This window comes from Carassius carassius, chromosome 35, assembly GCF_963082965.1.
Source record: "Carassius carassius chromosome 35, fCarCar2.1, whole genome shotgun sequence".
NCBI classification, from domain to species: domain Eukaryota; kingdom Metazoa; phylum Chordata; class Actinopteri; order Cypriniformes; family Cyprinidae; genus Carassius; species Carassius carassius.
The window spans coordinates 21,959,958-21,987,500 of record NC_081789.1 but is presented as its reverse complement, the minus strand read 5'-3'; the positions used below and the strand labels follow the sequence as shown (position 1 = coordinate 21,987,500).

General features: G+C 41.4%; 1 protein-coding gene across 1 annotated transcript; it reads left to right on the top strand.

Annotated features, from left to right (window-relative positions):
- Positions 1-649: 649 nt before the first annotated feature.
- LOC132116230 (phospholipid phosphatase-related protein type 4) lies at positions 650-25,758 on the top strand. Its single transcript, XM_059524956.1, has 7 exons — positions 650-1,003; positions 3,911-4,096; positions 17,888-18,017; positions 19,284-19,479; positions 20,785-20,842; positions 21,920-22,093; positions 22,474-25,758. The coding sequence occupies exons 1-7, from the start codon at positions 926-928 to the stop codon at positions 23,881-23,883; spliced, it is 2,232 nt and encodes a 743-aa protein (XP_059380939.1). The 5' UTR covers positions 650-925; the 3' UTR covers positions 23,884-25,758.
- Positions 25,759-27,543: the final 1,785 nt, after the last annotated feature.

Below are 27,543 nucleotides of genomic sequence, written 5' to 3'. Positions count from 1 at the left end.
ACATCAGAAGGACAATTACATGACAATGACAATTCCATTTCAATATTCAGGACAAATCTTTAAATGTTAAAATCATAGCCTAATCAATAGGCTATAGCCTAGTATGTAACATTTAAATGTTTGATCTGATGATAAAGGGAAAATTAGGGAAATGTAATTGCTAAGATGATGCTCTTTATGAGACTTTTACGAGACTTCTTATTCAGGTTCCAAAATAGAAATAACACCGTAAACAAAACAAAACAAAACAAAAGAAAATAGTTGAGAGTTCCCGCGTAATTATCTGAAAGTCTATTTTTGCTCTTCATCGAGTTCCATTGTAGAGATGTTTTACACATTTGAGAGTTAAGTATAGCATACCGTAGGTTTTATTCGCCATATGATAATAGAAAAAAAAGCAGTGGAAAAAAATGGAATTCTTTTGATCTAAAATTTCTTGTGAAATGATTTTTCTCTATAGTGTTCATATAGGCTATGTTATTATTGTGCATAGACTACACATACCTTTTGTGGTGTTGAATAATAAATTACTACTTTAGTACGTCCTGTAGCTATTCTACAAGAACACGTCCAACTGTTTCCGTCTACATTCGTGACATTATTAATAATAAAGCGAATGACTGGAGGAATGCGTAGCTTGTGCGCATGCGCGCCAGGACGCAAGACCCGTCTTCTGAAAAATCTGATGTAATCTTGCCGGCAATATTTTCCTCTCTGTATATTCAATTGCAATCATATTCCACTGCAATATAAACGGTGCGTGTAAATGGTGAAAGGTGTGGATAGTGTGTGTCGTTTGTTTCTGTGTGCATCATGCATCTCAACGGAGCAAGCAGCAGATGATCTAGACGGCTTGGTTTGCTGGATGAAGGTGGACGCCCTGGACACAACAGGTTATCTGCGTTTATTAAAGTAGAGAAATACGATGTCTGCGAGAGAAAGACTGAAAGAGAAGATGATAAAAGAGAGCGTGACACTGCTGCCATGTTTTTATTTCGTGGAGGTAAGAGACCGTCTGTTTACATTTGCACGTTTGATTTGACAGGTGACAACTTGCGTGATCAGAATGGGATGACAGTCTCTTTTTAATGCTCAGGGTATGTATTTATTTTTTATGTCACGGTCATAGCTCAATCAATACATGGAACCTTTCAATATTTGCCTATTTATCTATGATGATAAAGTGAACCTGAGGGATTGTATTGCTCATAAGATGCTCTTTCAAAGCTCATGGGACTTGATTGAGTTCTCTTTGAAGTATCTTGATCTCAGATGTTCTGCTAAAATTCTTGGGGGAAATGAAACAGAAAAAAGACGACTTCTGAGAGATTGTTTGAGTTCATATCGTAATCATAAGAAAAATTCTGGGGGTTTTTTCTCCACTGAATCTCATTGCTATCTAGGATAAACATCTTAAAAAAATTAAAAGAGTTAAAAAAGCTTTATTTGCCACATAAAAATATTTTGCCATATTTATTTATGTGTGTGCTTATATATATATATATATATATATATATATATATATATATATATATATATATATATATATATATATGTGTGTGTGTGTGTGTGTGTGTGTATAAGGACATGCATGTATATATTTAAGAAAAAATGTTTATATATTAAATATATATATATATATATATATATATTATAAATTATATTAATGTGAATATATACTTCTAAATACATGTAAATATTTTCAAAATATATACTGTATGTGTTTGTATTTATATATACATAATTAATGTACACAGTACACACACATATGTTATGTAAACAAAAACATTTATTTTGGACGTGTAATCGCGATTAATCATTTGACAGGACTAATTCATAATTATTGGTTTTACATTGCATCTAAGCTTTTTATTGAGCATTGTTTACTTCCATGTACAGCATCTCACACATTCCTTGTAAAATATCATCAGTTTGATATGTACGAACTGGCAGAGAGTGATGTCAGCACTGGGATGCTGTGCTTCTGTCAGCTCTCCTTCTTAGTTGATCACCGCAGGAGGTGCTGCTCTGCTCTCAATGCATCATGATGGAGTTAGTGGAATATATGTAGGTCAGTGTGACATAAAGAATTGAGGCAGTGCAGCTTTCATACGCACATGCATACACACCGACACACGTGATCTAGTACTTAGGAGGAAGATCTAAGCATACATTCATATATTATGCAGGGCTGTGCTGAATTTGACATTTTCATTCATTTATTCATTCCTCCATTTGCTGTTTTTCAGTGAGCTTTGCAAAATTGTTTGTCAAATACCTAAAATGAAGGTCTAGAAGATCAGGATTACCATATTTGAATGTTTTAAAGAGATTTGATGCATGTGCTCAGCAGAAATGGCTGGATTTTGTGCTTCTCAAGATATCACTAAGTTTCATCAGGTCACAGGAACCTCCATGTCTCCTCATGTGGAGCAACTCTTATCGTAACAGGTCCTTTACCGTCCGGACACCAACTGCACCTGCTTGGAATGGCTCTCTCTCACACAGATCTGAAAATAGCTACTAAGAAATGCTATCCTCCCCATTTGTAGCCATCATTTATTAAGACCTCAGTCTCACCTCTTCTTTTCATTTGGGATAATCATGCAGTCAACATGAAATTGCATTCATAACCTATTTTAATTCAGTTACATTCAGTAACATTTCTGATTGAAAATGGATATTCAGTCAGAAGTACTTGGACTTGATTAGATCAAGAAAATTTGATCCACTTCTTATTTTAAAATAAAACTGGACAATCAAATGACCTTCAATATTCCTCATATACACTGTAAAAAGTTATAAATAAAACTAGGTTTTAAAAAATGTCAAGAGTTCACATTTAATTCAGTGTGGTACTTGCTGATTCATTGGAATTATTTGTGAAGTTTACTTTAATTTCAGAGTGAAAATTGTTTCTACATCACTTTTTTTTTAGTGTATTACCATCTGAAATCATCAGTATACCACCACTTCTTCATAAAGGCACAGAAAAATGTTCAGCTAGAATCTTTCAAACAGAACTACAGCAATCATCTGATGTAAAACTTCAAATCTATCATCAAAGCAAGCAGGCTTTTGTTGGGATGTGATTCTTTTTGATGCTCACGGTGATGGTCGACTGCTTTGTAAATCCCATACGGTTTGTCCCAAGTGCCAGCACTTTGGAAGAAAATATGGGTCAGTGGTATCAGTCGGCCACAGAGCAACTCTGCAGAATCAGCACTGAATGGCAGCTGCATGCTGTATTCATCTGCATATCAAACTCCCGCTAACTGACCCAATCACTCTGCTGTAAAAACTTCAGCCGAGAGCTCTTAAATACTGGCTTACAGTGATAAACATGACAAAAACAATCTGTCATAAAAAAATACTAGATTATTTTATAAAGATAAACTTAACACTGAAAGAAAAATGGAATATAATTTACTTGAAAAAAGCTAAGAAAAACATTTCGCTCAGTAGTAGATTTCACAAAACAGTTATAATAGCATTGAGCATAAAAATTTAATGATAATTATAATAATGCCTATTGGATAAAAATGGTTGCCAGACAATTAAACACACACATGCACAAATATATGTTTACGGTATTCATGTATCATGGTATTTACATGGCATATAAAACTGTATCATAATACCAAAATATATATTCTCTTTAATGTTAGTGTGAGTCCCTCTATAGCTTTTCTACAATTATGCAAATCTATTGCTACTAAATTTGTACTACTAGCCTACAGTTATCACCTCACAAACTCATTATATGGCTTTCATATACCCTGTTTGGGTGTATATTACGATAATGACTGGCTGACTGTATGCACATTTCCATAGGGATCGTTACGTGGACAGTGATATTCTTTGATAATGTTTGTTGAAGAGTTATGTGATGTTTTCTCCTCTCTAACAGCTTCCTCTCCTGGTCTCATCTATGGTCAGTGTGTATTTTCTGGAGTGGACAGACATTTTCAAACCAGTCCGCTGGGGCTTCAGCTGTCACGACCGCAGTCTGAGTCTGCCTTATATCGAACCTACGCATGAGGTTATTCCCTTCCTCATGCTCCTCAGCCTTGCTTTCGCAGCTCCTGCTATTATGGTCAGTCTAACCCACCAATACACTCACATACACATAGTGCAAGATGTACTTTTGCTTTCAGATACTTTATATTGGATAGGACACAAACTGTTGGCCTCTTGCTGATGTTGCCTGCATTTTTGTGATTCACCCAAGCTGGTTGAGTACCAGGAGTAACATTTCTATCAAACAATTATTGCAATAATGCAAGTCTTGCAGTGTCACAGTCTGGTCTACTCTGCATTTAATTATAGCTAAGAAACATTCACATAGACAGAGAATAATTTAACATTGTCAAAATAATATAAAGAGCCCAAAAAAGTTACATTCAGTGAACACTAATGTATCATTCAGAGGCAAGATGAAATGAAAATACCACGTAAACTTTTCTAAAGACAGTCAGTTCCGCTCAGAGATACATTCATATAAACTCCTACTTCAATTGTATCTCACTTTGTTTGGCATATTAACTGATTTGAATCACGTATTTTAATCGATTTTCAACCAGCTTGTGGTTCATCATTACATCCCTATACTACCTAACCATACAAAATGTTAGAGTCGTTTAAAGGAGTTGTGCACTTCCAGAATGAAAATATCCTGATAATTTACTTAGCCCATGTCACCCCAGATGTTCATGTCTTTCTTTTGCAAAGAAATGTAAATTTTTGAGGAAAACATTCCAGGATTTTTCTAAATATAGTGGCCAATGGGCTGAAGGTCCAAACTGTTTCTGTGACGCTTCAAAGGCCTCTACACGAACCCAGCTGAAGAATAATCTAGAACAATCTGTCATCTTCTTTAAAAAAATTAATATTTATATATTATACATTACACATATTATACATATATCACAATAAACACATATACAGTATATTGGAAAAATCACGCGTGGTTAGTAGGATGAAAAACTCTAGGGTGAAAAAATTACATTTTCACAAATTTTTCCAACTTCAAAATCATCCAACATTGTTGTTTTACCTTTTTTTTTTTCTAAAGGGCATTTGAATTTCTTTGCATGTTCCTCTTTTAAACACTGGGTACTTCCGCCTACATCATGCTTGTGTGATTACGTAATGCGTGAGGTCGAGCAAGTGCAAGATGAGCATTTGTGGTTAAAGAGTACATACATTTTTTATTTTTCTTAGAAAAGGACTGATCATTCCACTAGACAAGACCATTATTCCTCCACAGGGATCATGTAGAGCACTTTGAAGCTGCATTCAAATGCCAATTTGGATATAATGATAAATGAATAATAATATAATAATAATAAATCAATATTTCTTGAACACCAAATCAACATATTAGACTGATTAACGAAGGATCACGTGACAATGAAAACTGGAGTAATGATGCCATTACTAACATTTGTTTAAAATATATTGAAATATCTTTAAAAAAATTAATATTTATATATTATACATTACACATATTATACATATATCACAATAAACACATATACAGTATATTGGAAAAATCACGCGTGGTTAGTAGGATGAAAAACTCTAGGGTGAAAAAATTACATTTTCACAAATTTTTCCAACTTCAAAATCATCCAACATTGTTGTTTTACCTTTTTTTTTTTCTAAAGGGCATTTGAATTTCTTTGCATGTTCCTCTTTTAAACACTGGGTACTTCCGCCTACATCATGCTTGTGTGATTACGTAATGCGTGAGGTCGAGCAAGTGCAAGATGAGCATTTGTGGTTAAAGAGTACATACATTTTTTATTTTTCTTAGAAAAGGACTGATCATTCCACTAGACAAGACCATTATTCCTCCACAGGGATCATGTAGAGCACTTTGAAGCTGCATTCAAATGCCAATTTGGATATAATGATAAATGAATAATAATATAATAATAATAAATCAATATTTCTTGAACACCAAATCAACATATTAGACTGATTAACGAAGGATCACGTGACAATGAAAACTGGAGTAATGATGCCATTACTAACATTTGTTTAAAATATATTGAAATAGAAGATTTTTTTTTTTTTAATTATAATTTTTTTTCAGAATATTACAGTTTTTACTGTATTACAGTTTTATTTTTGATCAAATAAATGCAGCCTTGCTGAGCATAAGAGACTTACATTAAAAGATTATATAAGATTTAAAAAAAATAAAAACATAATAAAAAGCATAAGATTTACATTAAAAACAAAAATAAAAACATTTTAAAAATTGAGCCCAAACTTTGGAAAAATAGTGTATTGTATACATTAATACAAATAATTTCTAACAAGACAGTCTCTAAGAATGATTGTACAGAAAACAACACAAATTAGCAGAAAATGCATTCAGACAGACAACAAAGCTAAAAGTGGAATATACTGTTATGAGCATAAATATGTATTTTACACTGCTAAATGTGTAAAAAAAAAAAAAATAAAAAAAAAACTAACAAGTCATTGACTGGAATATTATTCCAGGACCGACTGGGATGTGAATGCAGGAGCATGTCCTACTTTATACATATATTGTACATTTATACAGTTAGCCTGTGGTCTATTATCAGAGCAGACACACACCAACTGGCCTCATCTGAAACACTACAGAAAAGAAAGTTCATGCATGAATAACTCAAATACCCAAAGAGAATTTGGTCACACTACTCCATGAGCAGTGAGCTGTCAGATAGCATCTTTCTCTCCTCAACTTTATGACACCTTCGGTGCATCACAATCCTGCCAGTATGGCTGCCGGCCCTCCGGGTTTCCTCCGGTTTACTGCTAGTCCTGGAGCAGATGAGTGTTTTTTGACTTTGGGCTTTACTGTGGATTTATGACAGTTTGGTTGTTCACTCATATGGAAAGTCAGATTATTTCATACTCAAATTCAGTTCTTAGGGCAGATTACGCTGTTGTCTTAGAAATGACAGGATGGTTAAATGGTTTCACAACGCTAATGGGCACTTGACTGTAATGAGTTGGTTGTGGTTCGCTTCTCTTTGATCCTCTGAACTTATTTGTAGATGATAGTTACTCTGGTCTGAAGAAGAAATAAACAGACTGAGACCATCTTTATTTTAAATTTTCTAAACACACCACAGGCATTTTGATATTAAGGTCATAAACATTTATCAAGCATGTCATTGCATTTACTTTTATTTTTCATTAGATGAGCACTAAAATTGTATCTTTAGGCAAATAAACATTTATATTAGATTGAATATATCATATTAACGAATCAAAAGCAATTAAAGCAATAAATAAAATCTCTAGTAAAAAAGCAGAATAGATGGAATAGATGGACCCAGAAGGAACAGATGATATGACCTTTGGAGAATTTCATGAAAAAAATGAGTTCATATTCAAACCTCTGACATTCTTTTGCGGACTTTGCAAATCTGAGCTGTTTGTGATGTTGCTCTCCTCTAAAAGTACAAATGAGATGTGTGAAGAGAAAAAAACTATTGCAAATGTCACCCAATGTACTTTTCTCTGCAGCATGTGACCACCATTCTAGCAATTTTAGGTAATTCAGTTTGAGTTGCAGACATTGAGACATCTGACCACATTAGCATCTTATCCCAACATCTTCAGCTGCATAAAAATGCACAGTAATGTGTTTCTAAAAATGCATTTTGGTTGTCAGGTAATGACAGTCATTAAAAATGACCCACTCCTTCCTTTCTTTAGGCTACAATCTGTTTACCTACACAGGCCAGATTTAGCAACAGGCAGGAAGTGACTGCAGGCATTGAGACGTCCTGTAGTTCCTCCAGGTGTCATGACAATATGAGTGTCTGAGAGGCCGAGCTGGTCAGATGGGATGGGATGCTGGAATCTGCAGGCTTTCTGGGATCTGATTCAGGTCACGGTGTGGCACATGGTCTTGCCAAATGTTTTAGATTGTATCCTTAGCACCTCCCTCACCAGGCTGAAATGTGTAGAGCACAGCTGATATCAATCCCATGATCCCACTGGGATTTAAATTCCTCACCTGGCGACCTATGCAACACAAAAGAGAAGATTGCAGGCTGTCGAGTCTGAGTGGACTTTATGGAGCTAAAGAAAAAAAGTAGTCCTTGTAAAGATAGTCTCATGTAACGTTTTGGATACGTATGTAACCCTCATTCCCTGAAGGAGGGAACGGAGACGTTACGAATGGGGATCTCGCCCGAGAGCCCAATCACCTTCGAGTGGTACAAAACGAGCCAATGGTACACAAAGTATCTTGGTCTGCGGGAATTGCATAGCGAGCTCCGCCCCGCAGAGTGGGTATATAAGGAGCAACACGAGCAACTCGCATTCAAGTATTCGCTGAGGAGCCGAGCCAGTGACCCGGCCGTTCAGCGGAACAGCAATGTGGTAAGGGGACGTAACATCTCCATTCCCTCCTTCAGGAAACGAGGGTTACATACGTAACCAAGACATTCCCTTTCAGTCAGTCACGTTTGACGTTACGAATGGGGTCCCTTACAAAACGCCACATGGCTGTCTTCCAGCGACCCGTGTGAGTGATAGCACCCTGTCGTGAGGCCAGCACGAGTCAGGGCTCATAACTTACACAGAATACACTGGGTAGCATATTCCAGCTGGACGTATGCTAGCAGGCTGCCTGCCGGTGGGAGGACTTACAGAAGGCAGGTATCCACCTAGGTGGTGATACATAAGAACTCTGAGGTACACAGCCAACAGGGTGGTAGTTTCAACGACAGAGCTGGCAAGGGGCTTGCCAAGGGAAAGACACATGCTGCGGAGAGACTTACTGTGGACATACACACGTGGGATTGCCCAGATAGGGGAATCACACCACATGGAGGCACCTTGTCCCACACAGGGCTGACCAAGGGGCATGTACACAAGTGTTGGACATTAACAGTGCTGGAGGAACCCAGGGTTCTGACTGAGGAACTCACCTGAGGGAAATAGCGCACGCATCCAGTCCATGGAGTGGAATGGCACAGCATGCGGATTGACACCGACCAGGTCCTTACTGAAAATGCCTGCAGGTCCCCGACCCTCTTCACCGTAGCCAAAACTGTCAGGAGTGCAGTTTTCAAAGATAAAAACTTTAGCTCAACTGAGAGCAAGGGTTCGAAGGGAGCCCTCTACAGTGCCGATAGAACCACTGCGAGGTCCCAAGAGGGGACTTGCTGAGGGCGAGGCAGATTGAGCCTCCTTGCTCCTCTCAGGAACCTGATGATCAGATCGTGCATCCCAAGAGACTTACCTTCAACAGGATCATGGTGAGCCGAAATGGCGGCCACATAGACCTTGAGGGTGGAAGGAGACAGCCTTCGTTCCAACCCCTCCTGAAGAAAGGGAAGCACTGACCCAATCGGACATTTCCAGGGGTGGCGAAGTGGGTGACGAAGTGGTTCCACTTCAAAGCATAGGCGTGTCTGGTGGACATGGCTCTAGCTGAAGTAATGGTAGCTACCACCTGTGGTGGCAAGGTACCTAAACCTTCCGTGACCCATACAGTACCCACACATGTAGGTTCCACAGATCGGGACGTGGGTGCCAGAGGGTGCCCCGTCTCTGAGAAAGAAGGTCGTTCCTCAGAGGAATTGGCCAGGGAGGGGCTGTCGCGAGGAGTACAAGTTCGGGGAACCAGGTCCGACCGGGCCAAAAAGGTGCAACCATGAGGACCTGCTCCTCGTCCTCCCTGATCTTGCACAACGTCTGTACAAGAAGGCTCACTGGGGGAAACCTGTCAGGGAGAAAAACAACTGGCAGTGGGAATTTTCTGGAGAGGCAAACAGGTCTAGAACGTGCTTGTCCTTCAGCAGGGCCCTGAAGCGGTGCAGAGCAAGCCGTACTGCTAGCAACTCGAGGCAATTGACATGCCACTGAAGTCGGGGTCCTGTCCAGGAGCCCGACGCAGTATGCCCGTTGCACATGGCACCCCAGCCCGTGGCAGAGGCATCTGTTGAAACAACAACATGTCTGGACACCGGTTCTAGGGGCACGCCGGCCCATAGAAACGAGGGGTCCAACCACGGGGTGAAGTATCAGCGGCAGGCCGGAGTGATGGTCACTCGGAGCGTGCCCTGTTGCCATGCCCATCTCGGGACTCAGTCGTGAAGCCAGTGCTGAAGCGGTCTCATATGGAGTAGCCCGAGCGGTATGACCACTGCCACGGACGCCATATGCCCCAGGAGCCTCTGAAACAGTTTCAGTGGAACTGCTGTCTTGCCCTCGAAGTGTCTCAGGCAATTCAGCAGTGACTGCGCGCGCTCGTTTGTAAGCCGCTTTTCCATACCGAGAAAAGAGATCCTCTCCACAGGGGAGAGCGTGCTCTTTTCCCAGTTGACCTGAAGACCCAGTCGGGCAAGGTGTCTGAGCACCAAATCCCTGTGCTCGCACAACCGCTCTCGAGAGTGAGCTAGGATCAGCCAGTCATCGAGGTAGTTGAGGATACGGACACCTTGTTCCCTGAGAGGAGCCAGGGCTCCCTCCGCGACCTTCGTAAAGACACGGGGAGACAGGGCCAACCGGAATGGGAGAACCTAGTACTGACATGCCTGCCCCTCGAAAGCAAACCGAAGAAACGGTCTGTGTCGAGGAAGAATGGAGACGCGTCCTTCAGGTCGATTGCTGCAAACCAATCCATCAGACGAATGCATTCGAAAATGTGCTTGGGCGTTAGCATCTTGAACGTGAGTCTGTGCAGAGCTCGGTTCAAGGCACGCAAGTCCAGGATTGGCCGTAACCCTCCGGTCTTCTTGGGTACTATGAAGTAAGGGCTGTAAAAACCAGACTTCATGTCGGCTGGAGGGACCGGCTCTATCGCGCAGAAACCTGGGGGGATGCCGGGCGAACTGAATCGCGTAGCCGTGCCTGAGCGTCCAGATGAGCCAGCAGAAGGCCTGGAGAGCTCTAGCCAGGCTCCCAGGAACTGAACCAGCAGGGTCAAGGGGACTACAGGCGTACCCACAGTGGGGCAGCGTGGTGGAGCAGACAGCCCCGGCATGGGAGGCATAGCATCCTTTAGCTAGGGCGGAGTGCGGGCACTCGTCTGACTCCTAGTAGCAAAGAGGGCATGAGAAGGCAAAGCATTCTTGAGCCGGCTTTGCATGGAAACTGGCAAGGGGAGAGGAGAACGAGAGCGGCGAGGAAGCACGTTGCCAACTGTCGTTCGTGGCCTCTTGGGACCCGGAGGTAGAGGAAACAGCTCTTTTAGTGAAGGTTTTGGGTACCACCGGCCGCAGGGCCAGTGGCGGAACAAAAAGAAAACAAGAACAAAGGATTCTCCCCCGGGCCTCTTCCGGGGGAAGGAGTGGTCCTGCTACCATCTCCTGATGAGCTAACGTCTCCAACTCCGGGTCGCCCGTCTCAGGAATGCCACTTGGCCTGGCGTTTGGCAGGCTTAGGGGCAGAGACGGGTTGCGCCGCCCTTCTGCGGCCATCTGCGGGGGCGCCCTCGGCGACGAGCAGGCTAAGGCGGCTGCGCCGGCGGCGGGGTGGAGGCAGCAGTGGGCCGCCGGGGCAGGATGTGTCTGATGGCCTCAGACTGCTTCTGGGCGGCAGAGAACTGCTGGGCAAAGCTCTCTACCGCGTCGCCGAAGAGGCCATCCTGGGAGAACGGGGAGTTGAGGAGCTGAGCTCAATCAGACTCCCTCATGTCTGCCAGGTTCAGCCATAGGTGGCGCTCCTGGACCACCAAAGTGGACATCACCTGACCCAAGGAGCGCGCAGTGACCTTCGTCGCCCGGAGAGCAAGGTCGGTAGCAGTGCGAGCCTCTTGCAAAACTCCTGGGTCAGCACTGCCCTCGTGCAGCTGCCTGAGCAACCTGGCCTGATAGACCTGAAGTGAGGCCATGGCATGCAGGGCAGAAGTGGTCTGGCCCGCAGCTCTGTAAGCCTTGGCCACAAGTGTGGATGAGAACTTACAGGCCTTGGAGGGCAGCTTGGGACCGCCACGCCAAGCGGAGGCGCTCTGTGGACACAGTTGCATCGCAACAGAACGCTCCACCGGGGGAATCCCAGCATACCCCTTGGCCGCCCCGCCATCGAGGACAGTGAAGGCAGAGGAAGTACCAGAACGGTTTCGGGCAGTTAAAGGTGCCTTCCATGAACTGGTTACTTCCTGGGGCACTTCCGGGAATAAAGCAACAAGAGGGGGGTGCTGGCGATCCGCATGACCAGCCCCCAGGAACCAATCATCCAGCCTCGAGTGCTCGGGACAGGGCAGAGGATTCCACTCAAGCCCGATCCTCTCCGCTACCCGGGAAAGCAAGGCCATCAGCTCGGGATCGGACGCGGACAACGCTGGCACTCCCGAGGGAGGCAACGCAGCCGAATCCTCATCTCCTGAGGACTCAAGCCTGCCTTGTGATGCGAGCCCGAATGAGATATCAGGAGCCTGAGAGGATCCAGCAAACTCATCCGGAAACTCGACCGGCTGCGACATATGTGAGTGGGGTGTGGCCCGAGGAGGTTGGCTCATCGGGGAAGCCCACACAGTAACCCTCAGATCACACTGGCCAACAGTTGAAGTAGCCCTCTTACGAGAAGAACAGCTTGAACGGGGTGTGGCAGAGGGGACTCTATACCTTTTAAGGTAATCGAGTCTCGATCTCAACGACAAGATGGTCATGTCCCCGCAATGAGAACATGAGCCATCCACAAACGCAGTCTCAGTGTGCTGGATGCCCAGACACGTGACACAACGATCGTGGCCGTCACGAGGAGCGATGTATCGACCGCACCCAGAAACACACGGGTGAAATGACAACTTTAAAAAGACGCAAATCGGCCCGTATCTCTTTTGTGAAAGAAATTTGCTCTTTCAGAGGTGTTGAAGCGCTGAGGGGAATGCGAGAGCTGTCGCAGGAAACCCAAACGAACCGCTGAATCGCACTGTCACACCAACACCAGTGACTCTTGCTTGTAGCACTCCGGTGAAAGCAGCACACGATGTGCTCGGCTCCGAAGCGAAAGCCTGAATGCGAGTTGCTCGCGTTGCTCCTTATATACCCGCTCTGCGGGGCGGAGCTCGCGATGCAAATCCCGCTGACCAAGGTCATTTGTGTACCATTGGCTCGTTTTGTACCACTCGAAGGTGATTGGGCTCTCGGGCGAGATCCCCATCCGTAACGTCGAACGTGACCGACTGAAAGGGAACCAGACATTTCTATTGTGGCACACTGAGCACTAATGTCATAATGACAATATGATGTGTTCAAATGAAAAATAATAAATGAACCAATAAGCATACACATACATAGAAGTTATATACAGTATACTTTTTATATGTAATTACTGATTTAAAATTATATATATATATATATATATATATATATATATATATATATATATATATATATATATATATATATATAATTTATATTTATATTTAATATAATAATTATATTTAATATTTACTTATCAATTTGATTTACATTTACATTTACATTTAATCATTTAGCAGACGCTTTTATCCAAAGCGACTTACAAATGAGAACAATAGAAGCAGTCAGGTCAACAAGAGAGCAACAACAGTATACAAGTGCCATGACAAGTCTCAGTTAGTCTAGTATAGGTAGGTAGGTAGGTTTTTTTGTTTGTTTTTTTTTAATTAAAAGACAAGAAAAGGAAAAGTGCTAGTGTTAGTTGGTTAAGTGCAGGCAAAAAAGATGAGTCTTTAGCTGTTTCTTGAAAATGAGTAAAGACTCAGCTGTACGAATTGAGATTGGGAGGTCATTCCACCAGCTGGGCACAGTCCAGGAAAAGGTCCGTGAGAGTGATTTTGAACTTCTTTGGGATGGTACCACAAGGCGTCGATCACTTGCAGACCGCAAACTTCTGGAAGGCACATAAGATTTAACCAATGAGTTTAGGTAAGTTGGCGCCGTGCCAGTGGTCGTCTTGTAGGCTAGCATCAGTACCTTGAATTTGATGCGAGCAGCTACTGGTAGCCAGTGTAACCTGATGAGGAGAGGAGTAACGTGAGCTTTTTTTGGCTCATTGAAGACAACCCTCGCTGCTGCATTCTGGATCAATTGCAGAGGCTTGACAGTACATGCAGGAAGGCCCGCCAGGAGAGCATTACAATAGTCCAGTCTGGAGAGAACAAGAGCTTGGACAAGAAGTTGGGTTGCTTTCTCTGACAGGAAGGGTCTAATCTTCCTAATGTTGTATAAGGCAAACCTGCAGGACCGGGTAGTTGTAGCAATGTGGTCTGTGAAGCTTAACTGATGATCCATCACAACTCCTAGGTTTCTAGCTGTCCTCGAAGGAGTAATGGTTGATGAGCCCAGCTGTATAGAGAAGTTGTGATGAAGCAATGGGTTAGCTGGAATCACCAGGAGTTCTGTCTTCGTAAGGTTAAGCTGAAGGTGATGGTCATTCATCCAGCTAGAGATGTCACTCAGACAGGCTGAAATGCGAGCAGCTACCGTCGGGTCATCTGGTTGGAATGAGAGGTAGAGTTGGGTGTCATCAGCGTAGCAGTGATAAGAAAAGCCATGCTTCTGAATTACAGATCCTAATGATGTCATGTAGATTGAGAAGAGAAGTGGTCCAAGTACTGAGCCTTGAGGAACCCCAGTAGCAAGGTGGTGTGACTTTGAAACATCACCCCTCCAAGACACACTGAAGGATCTGTCAGAGAGGTAGGACTTAACCCACAGGAGTGCTGTTCCAGAGATGCCCATCTTTCTGAGGGTGGACAGGAGAATCTGGTGATTAACAGTGTCAAAAGCAGCAGAAAGGTCCAGTAAGATGAGTACCGAGGATTTTGAAGCTGCTCTTGCTAGTCGCAGGGCTTCAGTAACCAAGAGCAGAGCAGTCTCAGTTGAGTGGCCACTTTTGAAGCCAGATTGGTTGCTGTCCAGGAGGTTGTTCTGTACAAGGAACATAGAAAACTGGTTGTACACAGCTCGCTCAAGTGTCTTTGCAATGAATGGAAGAAGGGATACCGGTCTGTAGTTTTCAAGAAGCGCTGGATTTAGAGATGGTTTCTTGAGCAGTGGGCTTACCCGAGCCTGCTTGAATGCTGAGGGAAATGTTCCAGACTGAAGAGAGGAGTTGATAACGTGAGTAAGCGAAGGTATGACTGAAGAAGAGATCGCTTGAAGGAGGTGAGTGGGGATCGGATCAAGTGGACAAGTAGTAGGATGATTGGACAGGAGAAGTTTGGAGACGTCCATCTCTGAGAGTGGGGAGAAGGAGGAGAAAGAGTGTGCGTCGGTCATTGTGAAGTTGTCCTCAGTCTGCGGTGTGGAGAATTGGCCGCTGCTGGATCTTGTCTTATTTGTGAAGAAAACTGCAAAGTCGTCCGCTGTAAGAGTCGATGGAGGAGGTGGTGGCGGGCGGATTAAGAAGAGAAGAGAAAGTCTTGAAGAGTGTCCGAGCGTCACAACAGCTGTTAATTTTGTTGTGGTAGTAGGATGTTTTAGCCGTGAAGACATTTGCAGAGAAGGAAGAGAGGAGAGACTGATACACACTGAGGTCTGTAGAGTTTCTTGATGTCTGCCATTTCCTCTCTGCAGCCCTGAGTTTAGAGCGATGTTCACGGAGAACCTCAGACAGCCAGGGGGCAGATGGGGCAGTGCGTGCTGGTCTAGACAACAGTGGGCAAAAGTTGTCCAAGCAAGATGTTAAAGTGGAACAAAAGAGTGTCCGTAGCGCTGTTCGTGTCCAGAGAAGAGAACTGAGAGAGTGCAGGAAGCGAGGATGAAACCACAGAAGATAGGCGAGATGGAGAGAGTGAGCATAGGTTCCGTCGAAAGGTGACCTGCGTTGGAGTGTGAGGCACTTCAGGAGTAAGTGCTAGGTTAGCAGTAATGAGGAATTGGTCTGAGGTGTGCAGTGGAGCAACTGAAGAATTGTCCACAGAGCAACAGTGCGTGTAGATGAGGTCCAGTTGGTTGCCTGATTTGTGAATTGCTGTAGTAGACACTAGCTTGAGATCAAATGAGGTGAGCAGAGTTTTGAAGTCAGCAGCCTGGGGTTTATCTAAGTGGATGTTGAAGTCACCAAGCAGTACCAGAGGAGTACCATCTTCAGGAAAGTTTGATAGCAGCACATCCAACTCCTCCAAGAAGTTTCCCAATTGACCTGGGGGACGATAAATGACCACAAAGTGGATTTTAACAGGGTGGGTTACAGTAATGGCATGTGATTCAAATGAACCAGTACCTGTAGGTGATGGCTGAAGATCAAATTTCCATTCTTTTGATATAAGGAGACCTGTCCCTCCACCCCTCCCAGTGGTACGAGGAGTGTGGGAACAAGTGAAATTAGTGGAGAGGGCTGCAGGGGTGGCAGTATCTTCAGGTTTGATCCAAGTCTCTGTCAGTGCCATGAGGTTGAGACCGGAATGAGTAGCAAGAGAAGAAATGAAGTCTGCTTTGTTAACTGCGGACTGGCAGTTCCAGAGACCAACTGGAATAGAGAGTGTAGTAGTAGAGGTCAGAGGGACAGGCCGTAGGTTTGTCAGACAGGCCTTCCTGCGACGTACATAGCGTGCTCTCCGAGTGTTAGTAGTGATAGTAGAGATCTGAAAGCACATAGTGACTACAAGTGTGAGATATTTGAGAACAAGGTATACAAAAAGTGAAGAAAGAGGAAAAAAAGCAATACTCAAGTGCCCTGTCGGTGTCCTTGCTCGGTGGAGTCGCGCAGGTAGAGTCGATTGTCTTTACACTCGTTGGTCTTCACACGGGGAGGGCTCACACGAGGGCTGCCGCGGTGAAACTTAGCGCTTTTGTATTAGCCTGATTACCTGTGATTGAAGTCAGCTGGCCACGCCTCACTATTTAGCAGATCGAAACCAGGCAGTCCCGCGATAGGCAAACGCAAAACCAAGCGCCACTTTCACCACGTATTAACCAGGATAAGACACACACAATTTAAACCAAAAACTTTCCTAGCAATGACGATCACACACTAGTCTGATGAGAAAACAAGGCAAAACACTCACAAGCTGCTGTCGTTCTCTGTAGCTCGACTGTTTCTTCTGACAAGTGCTTTCTAATCAGCTAATTAAGTACTTTCATTAGTACTTAATTAGCTTATTAACTACATTTATATATATATATATATATATAAAATACTAAAACAAATAAGGTAATTTAATTATATAATAAATATTTTTGATATTTTGTAATACATATTTTAATACATGTTTATTTCTGTTATGTTTTTATTTAATTATCTATTAGATATACTATTTATTATATCTAACAATTATTTAAAAAAAGATATAATGACTTAATAATATAGATATAATTATAATGGGTTTATATATTAAGTATTCAAATTTAAAACACTATTTTACAAATGCAAGAATGCCATTCTCCTGCCATTCCCTTAAGGTTACAAAAGCTTGGAGTGAAGGGACCAAGGACCCAAACAAGGTTTTACAAAGCTTGTGACCAGTTGAGCTGAAATGATTCATCTCCATGAAAGCAGCACTTCACAGCCCTGCTGTTTGTGCAGAAGTCAGTGGGTGCATGATTTTCAGAAGACAGGCAAGTGAAACGCTGGGGACAGATCTGGAGCAGATTAAGGATGGATGTGTCTTTGATGCACACTGACAGCCCTGCTTAAGATGGGCATTAATACATAAATGTGCGATGATAAAAATGACCACTCTCTCAGCCCAAGTGAGACCTGATTGCATTATGGCTCATCAAAACTGTGCATTTACAAGTAGACAAGGACATTATGGCGGTTCAGTTTGAAGGCATCTGTAGCTTCACTTCAGAGTTTCTGTGTTTGGTGTCAAGGTAAAAAGAACCTCCTGAAGAGTCAGTATGAGACTGTTGAGTGCAATCTGAGAGGAGAGATATCCTGAACATTTGATCCACTTCCCCCTCTGACCTGGTGTGTTGCATGTCCACAGATCATGATCGGAGAGGGGATTCTGTTCTGCTGTCTGTCCCGGGCGCAGTCCAGAGGAGGAGCTGAAGCCGATATCAATGCCGCGGGCTGCAACTTTAACTCTTTCGTCCGGCGAGGTGTCAGGTTTGTGGGTAGGTCACATTTCTTTCGTTCACTCCTGATTAGCCTTTATTCCGTTACCTGTGATTAGAGCCCACATGGAATGTAGAATTGTTTTGATCAGAATTCTGTGAAATGACTACCAATAAAACTGATAACAATGAAAAATACACAGGTCCCAGGCACTCAAAAAGAATTCAGGTGGAGAAGGTAAACGTTAAGAAGCCTTTATTGTGGTATGGCCAATATCAAAATTAAAATGCCGACATATTTCGACCGCAATGGTCTTCCTCAGGGCAAGGTGATAATCACAATTGGTGTGCTCACACATAAAAACACTCCAAACCACTGTTAGTGGTTTTTTTTATGTGTGAGCACACCAATTGTGATTATCACCTTGCCCTGAGGAAGACCATTGCGGTCGAAACATGTCGGCATTTTAATTTTGATATTGGCCATACCACAATAAAGGCTTCTTAACGTTTACCTTCTCCACCTGAATTCTTTTTGAGTGCCTGGGACCTGTGTATTTTTCATTCTATATTGCTTCCCCATTCCCAGAGCACCTACTACAAGTTCTTATCTCACCGGAGCGCCGGGTTGAATCGTTTTCTAAAACTGATAACAATTTGGGACCAAGAAGGATTTACACTCTGACCTGACCATGTTTTGCTTAAGTGTTTTTCTTTAATTGCTAATGCGAACTTTTTACACCACAGACTGACAGCTATTCAACCTAATCGATTGCATACCTTTCTATCAAAGTTATCTGACATTATTAAGGTGAATTTGTTCTGACACAGTTTAACTCCGAGTTTTTGTCATATTTGATTACCATTTTCTAAACTATAGTTAATAAACTGTGATAATGTGAGAAATGTTAAAGGTGTCTGAATAATTTTAGGTCTGTTGTAAGTTTTTCCCTTTTAAAGTTTTCACATAAAACACAGAGTGATGTGTAATATCAACCCGATCACACGGTAATTTGTACATTTTTGACAAGGTGGCTAATTCAAATGAATTCGTACAACCTCACTCATGGATACATACGATTTGTGAACATTATTATGTATTTTATGAGGTAGGAAATTTGGTGGAAGGACCACACCTAACCCCGCCCCTAAACTTAACCGTCAAAGAAATTGTACGAGTGAGGTCATACGAATTCGTACAGATTAGCAACCTCGTAAAATACATTTAAATTGGCCATGAGATAGCATTGGTAATATCAGCCCATAAATTGTTTATCAAATTGAATAAATGTCAGTGCATCACATTCAATGTCTTTTTCCTTTCAGGCGTTCATGTCTTTGGCTTATGCGCCACAGCTTTGATTACCGACATCATCCAGCTGTCGACAGGTTACCCCGCCCCCTACTTCCTGACTGTCTGCAAGCCCAACTACACTCACCTTAATACCTCCTGTGATGACAGTTTCTTCATCCTGGAGGACATCTGCTCAGGATCTGATGCCGCTGTCATCAACGCTGGCAGGTACGGCTCTGATTCATGGCGAACTGGGACCTAGATCTCTGTCGGATTAACAGTGCCACAGTCATGTGAAACATAGATTATCCAAACCCACCCTGATACAGACAAGTCGATAAAAAAATCTTTAAATATTACTCAAGTGTGAACTTCTGATACTCAGGGATTCATACGAAAGAAACAGGCACAAGAGCCTGCATGGATCAGAGCCAAGCCTCAGTGCAGCCTAAGAATAGAGGCTGTAGATTAAAGGAATAGCTTTTGATGTACTTTTTAACAAGGTTGGTTTTCAAGGGAACAGATGTGGCTGTGGACCATCTCTTCACTAGTTTAGATTCATTAAATAATGGAAGTACTGAAGTGGCTTATGAATTTCTGAGTATACAGTACACTGACACAAAAAACGTTTACCCTGTTTATAACTCCAGCTCTGTCTGGAGAGATTCGCTGTTGTGATGATTCGGGAACTCGCTATCAGACTGAGCTGGACGTGTTGTAGACCAGCAAGTATACTGATGCCTCAAGCTCTGAAAGTGTAAATAATTTGGAGGTACATCGCATCTTTTTACAGACTCTTTCATTAACTGTGTGACAGAGATAATATAGTATATTCTGTCGTAGCAGAGTTTTCTGTGAGAGTTTGCTGATTAAGAGGAGACTGTGAATGTTTATTTATTTATGAATAAAGTTCAATCATGAGAAGAGAACTGTAATTAGATTTTCAAATAAAAACATGAAAAAAAGGTGACATATAGGTGACATATAATGAAATTCTGACTTTTTTCATGTCTAAGTGCTATAAACAGGTCCCCAATGCAACTACCAACCCAGAAAATGTAAAACTGAGCTACCCTGTAATTTCTGGCTTTCTCCGCAAGCTTGTGAAAAAACTAAAACGAAAATCGTATATCAGAAGTTTAAACTGATATGGCTTAAAAATGCATGATCTCAGCGTGTTGATGATCAAAGCCAAAAACAATTTGGCAGAGTATCTGAGATACAGCTTTAAAGGTGTAACCCTATTCTGGAAAGGGGGCCGGGGGGCAGCAGCTCATTTGCGTTTAAAGAGAAATGCACGAAAACCACCTTTAACACCCTAGCAACGACATAGCAATACACTAAAAACCACCCTATACCAACCATACAGCAACACACTAGAAACCTGACACTCTACAGCAACTGCATATAAACTCAATATGACAATATGCATTTAGAAGAGAGGTGCTGAGGTGATGTATTTTAAATGTGTCTCCTGTATTCTTTCTTTCCTTTGATGACAAAGTTGATCGCAATTGCTTTCATTTATTTCAGAAAATCCTTCCCATCACAGCATGCAACGCTGGCATCCTTTGCTGCCGTGTATGTCTCGGTGAGTAAAAATCAGTCATTCAGAAGCATTCAGGCACTATCAGTTCACTTTGTTGTTAGACACTGATAAAAAAATGGTGCTGCATTTGTGTCACCTTGTGTGCAAAACTGACCCTGATGTGTGGATAAAAGGGCAACAGCTCTCCATTGTAATTTGTGCGTCAACATCCAGATGCCTTTATGCAGTTTAGCGGAGCTTGTCAAAGTAGCGAAATGGAGTGTTGGCCCTTTTGAGCTGTGTGTGCATATTTAATAATCTATTTGAGGGTAGGAATACATTTAGAGTCTTTAAATTTTTTCTCTTTTTTACTTCCTGTCATGAACTATGTGCAAATAATAAGCTAACAGAATACTAGTAAAGGCATTTAAATTTGCATAAGGATTTATAAATTGGGTATTTTAGACATCGTAAGAGTGTGTGTTTATATGCACAATCTTACACCACTCTTATATAGAGCTAAAAATGTGTAAAGTGTAAACACCTTTACTGGTAGGTGTATGTCTGTTTATTTAATGTATGTGTGTTTAAGTTTTGATGTCAAATCCTTTTTGATTCCTTTTTGAGAAAAACTTGATCTCAAAGTGTGATTTTCAGTCTATATAGCTCCTTTCTCCAGCTCAGGGTCATTTGATTCATTATATAAAACAAAGAATCTGTTATTTATAATGAGCTGATATACTCAATGTGCTTTTGCTTAAAGCGCCTATGAATTTGCCTGATAAAAGAGCACAGGTTAAGCAGTTGAAACGACCTTACACATTGTCATCTTATGCACAGTCAGTCTAATAATCAATGGGTGGAGGCTCATGTCTCTGGGAACCATACCAACCATCTTACGACTCTGGGGTTTACCAAATAACAAATGTGCTTCAGTGGTCTAGCGATAATGATACACTCAGTCAGCTGAATCATGTTAATTAATTTGCTTTGAAGATTCTTATAATTATCAAAGTGTGTATGAATTAAAAAAAAAGAAGTTCAGTGCAAATATTTTGGTTCTGGCTCCCTACCTGATTCTGCTTTGGCTTGGAAACATCACAAAACATCTGTGATCTTGATCGTCTTTTTCTTGTTTAGATGTATTTCAACAGCACGCTGACAGACTCATCCAAACTGCTGAAGCCACTGCTGGTGTTCTCCTTTATCATCTCTGCCATCATATGTGGCCTGACCCGCATTATTCAGCACAAGAACCACGCCATTGATGTTTACCTGGGCTTCCTGCTTGGAGGGGGCATCGCTGTTTACCTAGTGAGATGAATATAAGCAGATTATCATATATTTAATAGCATTTTAAAGAAATTTCACAAGTCTTTGAAATGCAGTTTACTTGCATGTCTACAACATAAAACATGGACACAATGATTTAGTTAACTAGAACATATTCCTGGATCAGACTTTTGTTGGTTCTGGAACAACATTCCCATTAAACAATCCTAAGCCAAGCTCTATTACTGCCCTAAAATCAGAGGGAATCAGACATTTTTTCATGCTCCAAATTTGACAGAAAAGTTGTTTCAAGACCAAAAAGAATATTAATCCAAAATGTCCCACTCAAGTAAATTTTGTTTCCCAAACCCTTATTATTATGTTAGGAAATACCATTGAAATACAGTTTTTTGTCCATCCAGGGTTTATTTGCTGTAGGAAACTTCCAACCGAGCAAGGAGAAACAGACAAGTCAGCTTCACATTCACGATTCTCATCGAACTATGGCTGACCTCTGCCAGCAAGGTCACCACCTACCTGCCAAGAGCTGCAGTGGCAGCAAGGGTCTCTCATCTTCCTGCTCCGAGGGCAACCTGCATCAAAACACCCAACACCACCAGGCTGGATCTCTTAGCAGATTGAAAAGACCAAGTGGAGATGTGGAGGTCATCACCCGCAGTCCTCCACACAAGGAGAGCATAGTGACCTTCAACACCTTGCCCAGAGTGCATATGCCTGCCATGGATGAGTCTTCTTTCCGCAATGCCACCATCCACACCTCCTCGGTAGATTCGAGTCGATCGAAGCAGCTGCTGATGCAATGGAAGAGTAAGAACGAGAACCATAAACACTCCCTGCATGCCATGGAAAGCGGACCAGGCCAGTCCCCTCTAAACAGCATGGACGTCCGCTGCAATTCCGAACCCTCAGCTGTGGGAATCAATGGTGAACATCAGGGACCTGGAACTCCATACCTAAAAATGGCCACTGGAAGTACAACACTAGCAAGCAACCCCAGTGGAATTGCTGGCGGTGCTCGGATACCCATGCAGTCTCGGCCTGGTTCCTCGCAGTTGGTGCACATACCAGAGGAGGCACAGGAGAACATGGGTGGCTTGCCAAATGCCAGTAATGCCCGTGACAAATGGCTTAAAAGCATGGAGAGAACTGGGGAGAAGGGTGGGGAGGTACCGGTGGTTAGGACTAACTCTAATGGCCAGCCGCGCATCATGCAGGTCATTGCAATGTCCAAGCAGCAAAGTCTTCTGCAGGGGAGCTCTCCCAGTTCTGAGAGCAACAGCCACACCAGCTCCGCTGCACCTCTGCAGCGCTACAAGAGCCTAACTGAGGAGTCTGGAGGTCAAGGCAGCACTGGAGCCATCATTAGGGTGGAAGCCCATCCAGAAAACGGCAGACCCCTGGTGCATGCACACTCTACGGATGGAAGTGGCTCCTGGACATGGAAGTCCCAAAGCAGCTTCAGACAGTCATTTGAGCTCAATGACTTGAATCGAGACTCAGAGAGCTCAGAATCCGTGAGGGACGGGAAAAGTTCTACGGATAGAAAGAAGAATGGCTCTAATGCTCCTAAAGTCATCGCAGTGCCAACTGTCCCTACTTTATCTACAGCAGGTGGTGATCACCATCCCAACCAGACCATTTCCACCATCCGGGTCACTCCCTTGGACATGACTGAATCTGGTCCTGAGAGTCGCGATTCGAGTTTGCGAAGAAAAACCAAGATCCTTATCCCTGAAAGAGGAAACAGTCCAGACAGTACCAGGAATATTTTTTACAAGGGAACATCCACAACCCCAGTTTTCAAAGAGTAGTCAGTAATTATCTTGAAAAAAAAAATGAAGAAACCAGAAGAGGTTGGGTGTTGTGTAGACACATATGCTATGTTTTACACATCTCCAATGGCATCACCTGTTATGAATGAGATCATTCACTGACTTAAAATTATATGGCAGCAAGAAGAGCACAAAATCCAGGTTTTGGTCAGAATTTTGTTTACTTTTGTGATAAGGACATTGTAAACATATGACAGTATACAGTATCATATGAAAATGGTCTTACCTTTAGTGAAACACTGTGAAGCTGGAACTGTGACCATGCCAAGACTGAACTGCAACACTGTATTTAAGTATTTAACATCTCAGATATCTTAAAAGATTTCCTATATAATCATACTTCCACTTATTCATACATTGATAACTATGCTAGCTCAAACTCTTATTTTTGTATTCTGTAAATAACTTTAAAACTAGGTGCTGCCCAAATCTGAGAACATTATGTAAAAACAAAAAGATAAGCAGAAAATAGAAAAAAAGTGCAGTGCACTCTTCTGAAAACTTCCATTTGAAATTTCTTATGACCATAAGTGCTTAGAATATTCTCCGTAGCAAATGATAGTCATAAAATGACATGCACTTCACATTTACTACTTGCAATACAAATACTTTACATACTGTATGAACTGCATCTGTAGAAATTTGCACATAAAGTGCACATTCATTAATATTGTATTAGACACATAATATTACGTTATATGTGTATAAGTGTCTATAAAAAAAGAGAAAAATAAAAAATACCTTTTACGTACAAATACCAATGAATACTAATGAGATTTATTACTTTAGCACTATTATGAGAAAAAAAAAACATTATTATTGCACCTAATGTCCATCTTCCACTCTTTTCTCAAATGTATATTTGCATAACATAAAATATAATTTTACTCGTTTCCCTTCAAATAATTCTGATTTTATGTCATAGTTATTTAAAGGTTAGCTGCATTAATAGCAAAACGCTATTCCACGTTGATTTTCTAACTGTGGTTATTTCACTGTGAGTTCCAGGTTTTTAGGCCTAACAGTCATATTAAATGTTTTATGCTGTATACACTTGTGTAGCCACACACACACAAAAAAAATGGCTTTACTGTTCACAAAGATATTTGCAATGAGCGAGAAGTGGTTTATTAAATCTAGTGTCATCTTAGCTGTTAAAAACTACAGCAGTGACATTTAATTCCATGAAAATTTACTGTGTAACTTTTATAAACTGTAAATGAATGTGCCAAAGGGTATTTTAAAGGGAAGATTCAGTTTTGAAACATTTCTATAGAAGTCTGTATTCTTATAAACCTCAAACTCTTTCAGCACAGCTGTAGCCAGTGCATGGTAATTTGATATTTCACATTTATTTTTTGTTCCCTTTTTGTAAATTATGCATTTGTGTAGCAGCTGCATATGTGATTATTTATACTGAATATAAATGACTTGTTGACAATCTTTATAGATAAAATAACACCAAAATACACTGTATGTTATCTCTAACATGTTGAGAGATTGTTTGGATACCCGTTAATGAGCGCTAACGAATTCAGAAATGCATTAAGCATGCTGGTAGCATTTTGTGTTCTCTGAGGAACCTTTTACTCTGTAGCACTCTGTGTAACTGTCATCGAGTTCAGTTTGGATAGGAATGAATCCAGTCGATCCTGTTACAGTGATGTTATGTGTTAATGTCGCAGCGACCAGACAGAAGAATAATGTCAAACTTTGTTAATGTGCTGGATGTCACCTTTGAGAATACAAACAGTTTGTTTCTATCATTACATGGTTCTGATTTACTCCAGTAACAGGGTAGATGAAGAAAAACTGTGCTGTATCAGTGTTTGAATAAACATTTGCCATATACAACTGAGTCTCTTCAATAATGAATTGGTTGCACATTTGTAATGGCACTTTTCAAAAATAATTTACAAAATAGACATTATTTTTGCAATTCATCAGATTATGCCAAAATTATAACACTATGACATATTTAATTATTGGATACTGTCAACTACTGAACTAGGACTTTAATGGCAAAATTGGAATGGGATGCTATTCCTGGAAAGTGCCTTATGTTTCTTCATCACTACTGTCACACAAATGTACAAATATTATGGTGTGAGAATGATTTCTCTGTCAGCTGAGAACCATCAACAGCCATATACAAATATGACTGGGGCGAATACAAATTAAGGCGTAACACGTTTAAATCATTGCCTGTGGTCTTTCATCCATCCTTAAAAATTAGCACAGTCAGATAACTCACATCCTTTCCTCTACACCATCCTACATCTCCTGCATTAAGCAAACCAAAGCTGGCATGCAGCGCTTTATCCATGGCTATACATTTAATGAGGATGTTTTAAAAGAAACATTAATTTCACACAAGATGAAGAACGCGCGACGCCACACAAGCACACACAAGCTCCCTTCGTGATCAGGAAATGCTGGTCTCGTTAAGACTGCCATGTGTAATTATCATCACACAGTATAAACTAGGCCAGTGAATTGACCTAAATTGAATGTGAGGGATGCCAGATACAACTCATCTCTTATGAACTGACGAAGTAAACCAAAGGAAAAGAAAACTATAAAAACTCAACAGTGGAAGCTCTGGATCACACAGAAACACTTTTGTCTAGCTAAAACATGTAAAGTAGTGGTTGTCATTTTCAAGTCTCCGTTCTCTAAACATTATGTCTCAAACAGAATTGCTAATACATAATATACACAATCTTATGAAAAAGAACCATAAAGCAACCATAATTTAAGTCTACATCTAGTAAAAAAAAAAAGTTCAACTAAACACAGTACCATGCTAGTTAGGGTAAGGTAAGGAAAATCCATAACAGGTTTATTTTCAGCCATACAGTACTTCTTCAAAATCAGCCAATATCATTTGTTTAAATACTAGTCTACTACTTGTGTGTTCAGTGAACATCTGGGAGTGCTAACCGGGAAACTTTTAAGCTCTTGAAATCTGTGAAGCTAACATGCTAAAGCTAATCTGGGCTGTGGGTTCCCAAGGAAATGACAGGTTCTGAATGCAAGCAACTATTGCCTTTGAATTATTTAGTATCTAAAAGATGAGGAATTAAGTTTTTGATATGTATTGTTGAATAATGTATTGGATATGAATTAATATTTAATGTGATTCGCTCAACATTCAAACTGATACAAAAACAGTGGGATAAAATATGCAAGATTGATACGGAAGATGGAAATAAGAATAACTGTTCAGGTGATGGCAGAACTTTAGAGAGCATGTACACCTAGCCTAAATTGAGATATCATTAAGTACGGAGGGAAAAGGGCCAAAAATACCTGAAGAAGCTATTTGTTAGCCATTTGCGTTTTTATTCATCTCAATGGTAGTTGGTTGGCTGGCGCAGTATGTCCTTGCCATCTGTGCTCACCCATTATCTGGATTTTGTACACAATAAAATGTCTCATTTGTTCTAAATGCATGGAAACCAGTGATCAATATTCTTAAAATTTTCTCATGAATGACATTAAGGTGAGTACATAATGACTGGGTTTTCATATATGGATGAACTACTCCTTGAAAGTAAGGTTAAATTAGGTAAATTGTAAAATTCACATGCCAAATTGATGTCCTTGTTTTAAAGCTGCAACCTTCCAATGCCATTA

Coding starts and splice junctions, on each gene's coding strand:
- LOC132116230 (XM_059524956.1), top strand. CDS start 926: ATGTCTGCGAGAGAAAGACTGAAAGAGAAGATGATAAAAGAGAGCGTG. Junction 1,004..3,910: donor CATGTTTTTATTTCGTGGAG/GTAAGAGACCGT, acceptor CCTCTCTAACAG/CTTCCTCTCCTGGTCTCATC. Junction 4,097..17,887: donor TCGCAGCTCCTGCTATTATG/GTCAGTCTAACC, acceptor GCATGTCCACAG/ATCATGATCGGAGAGGGGAT.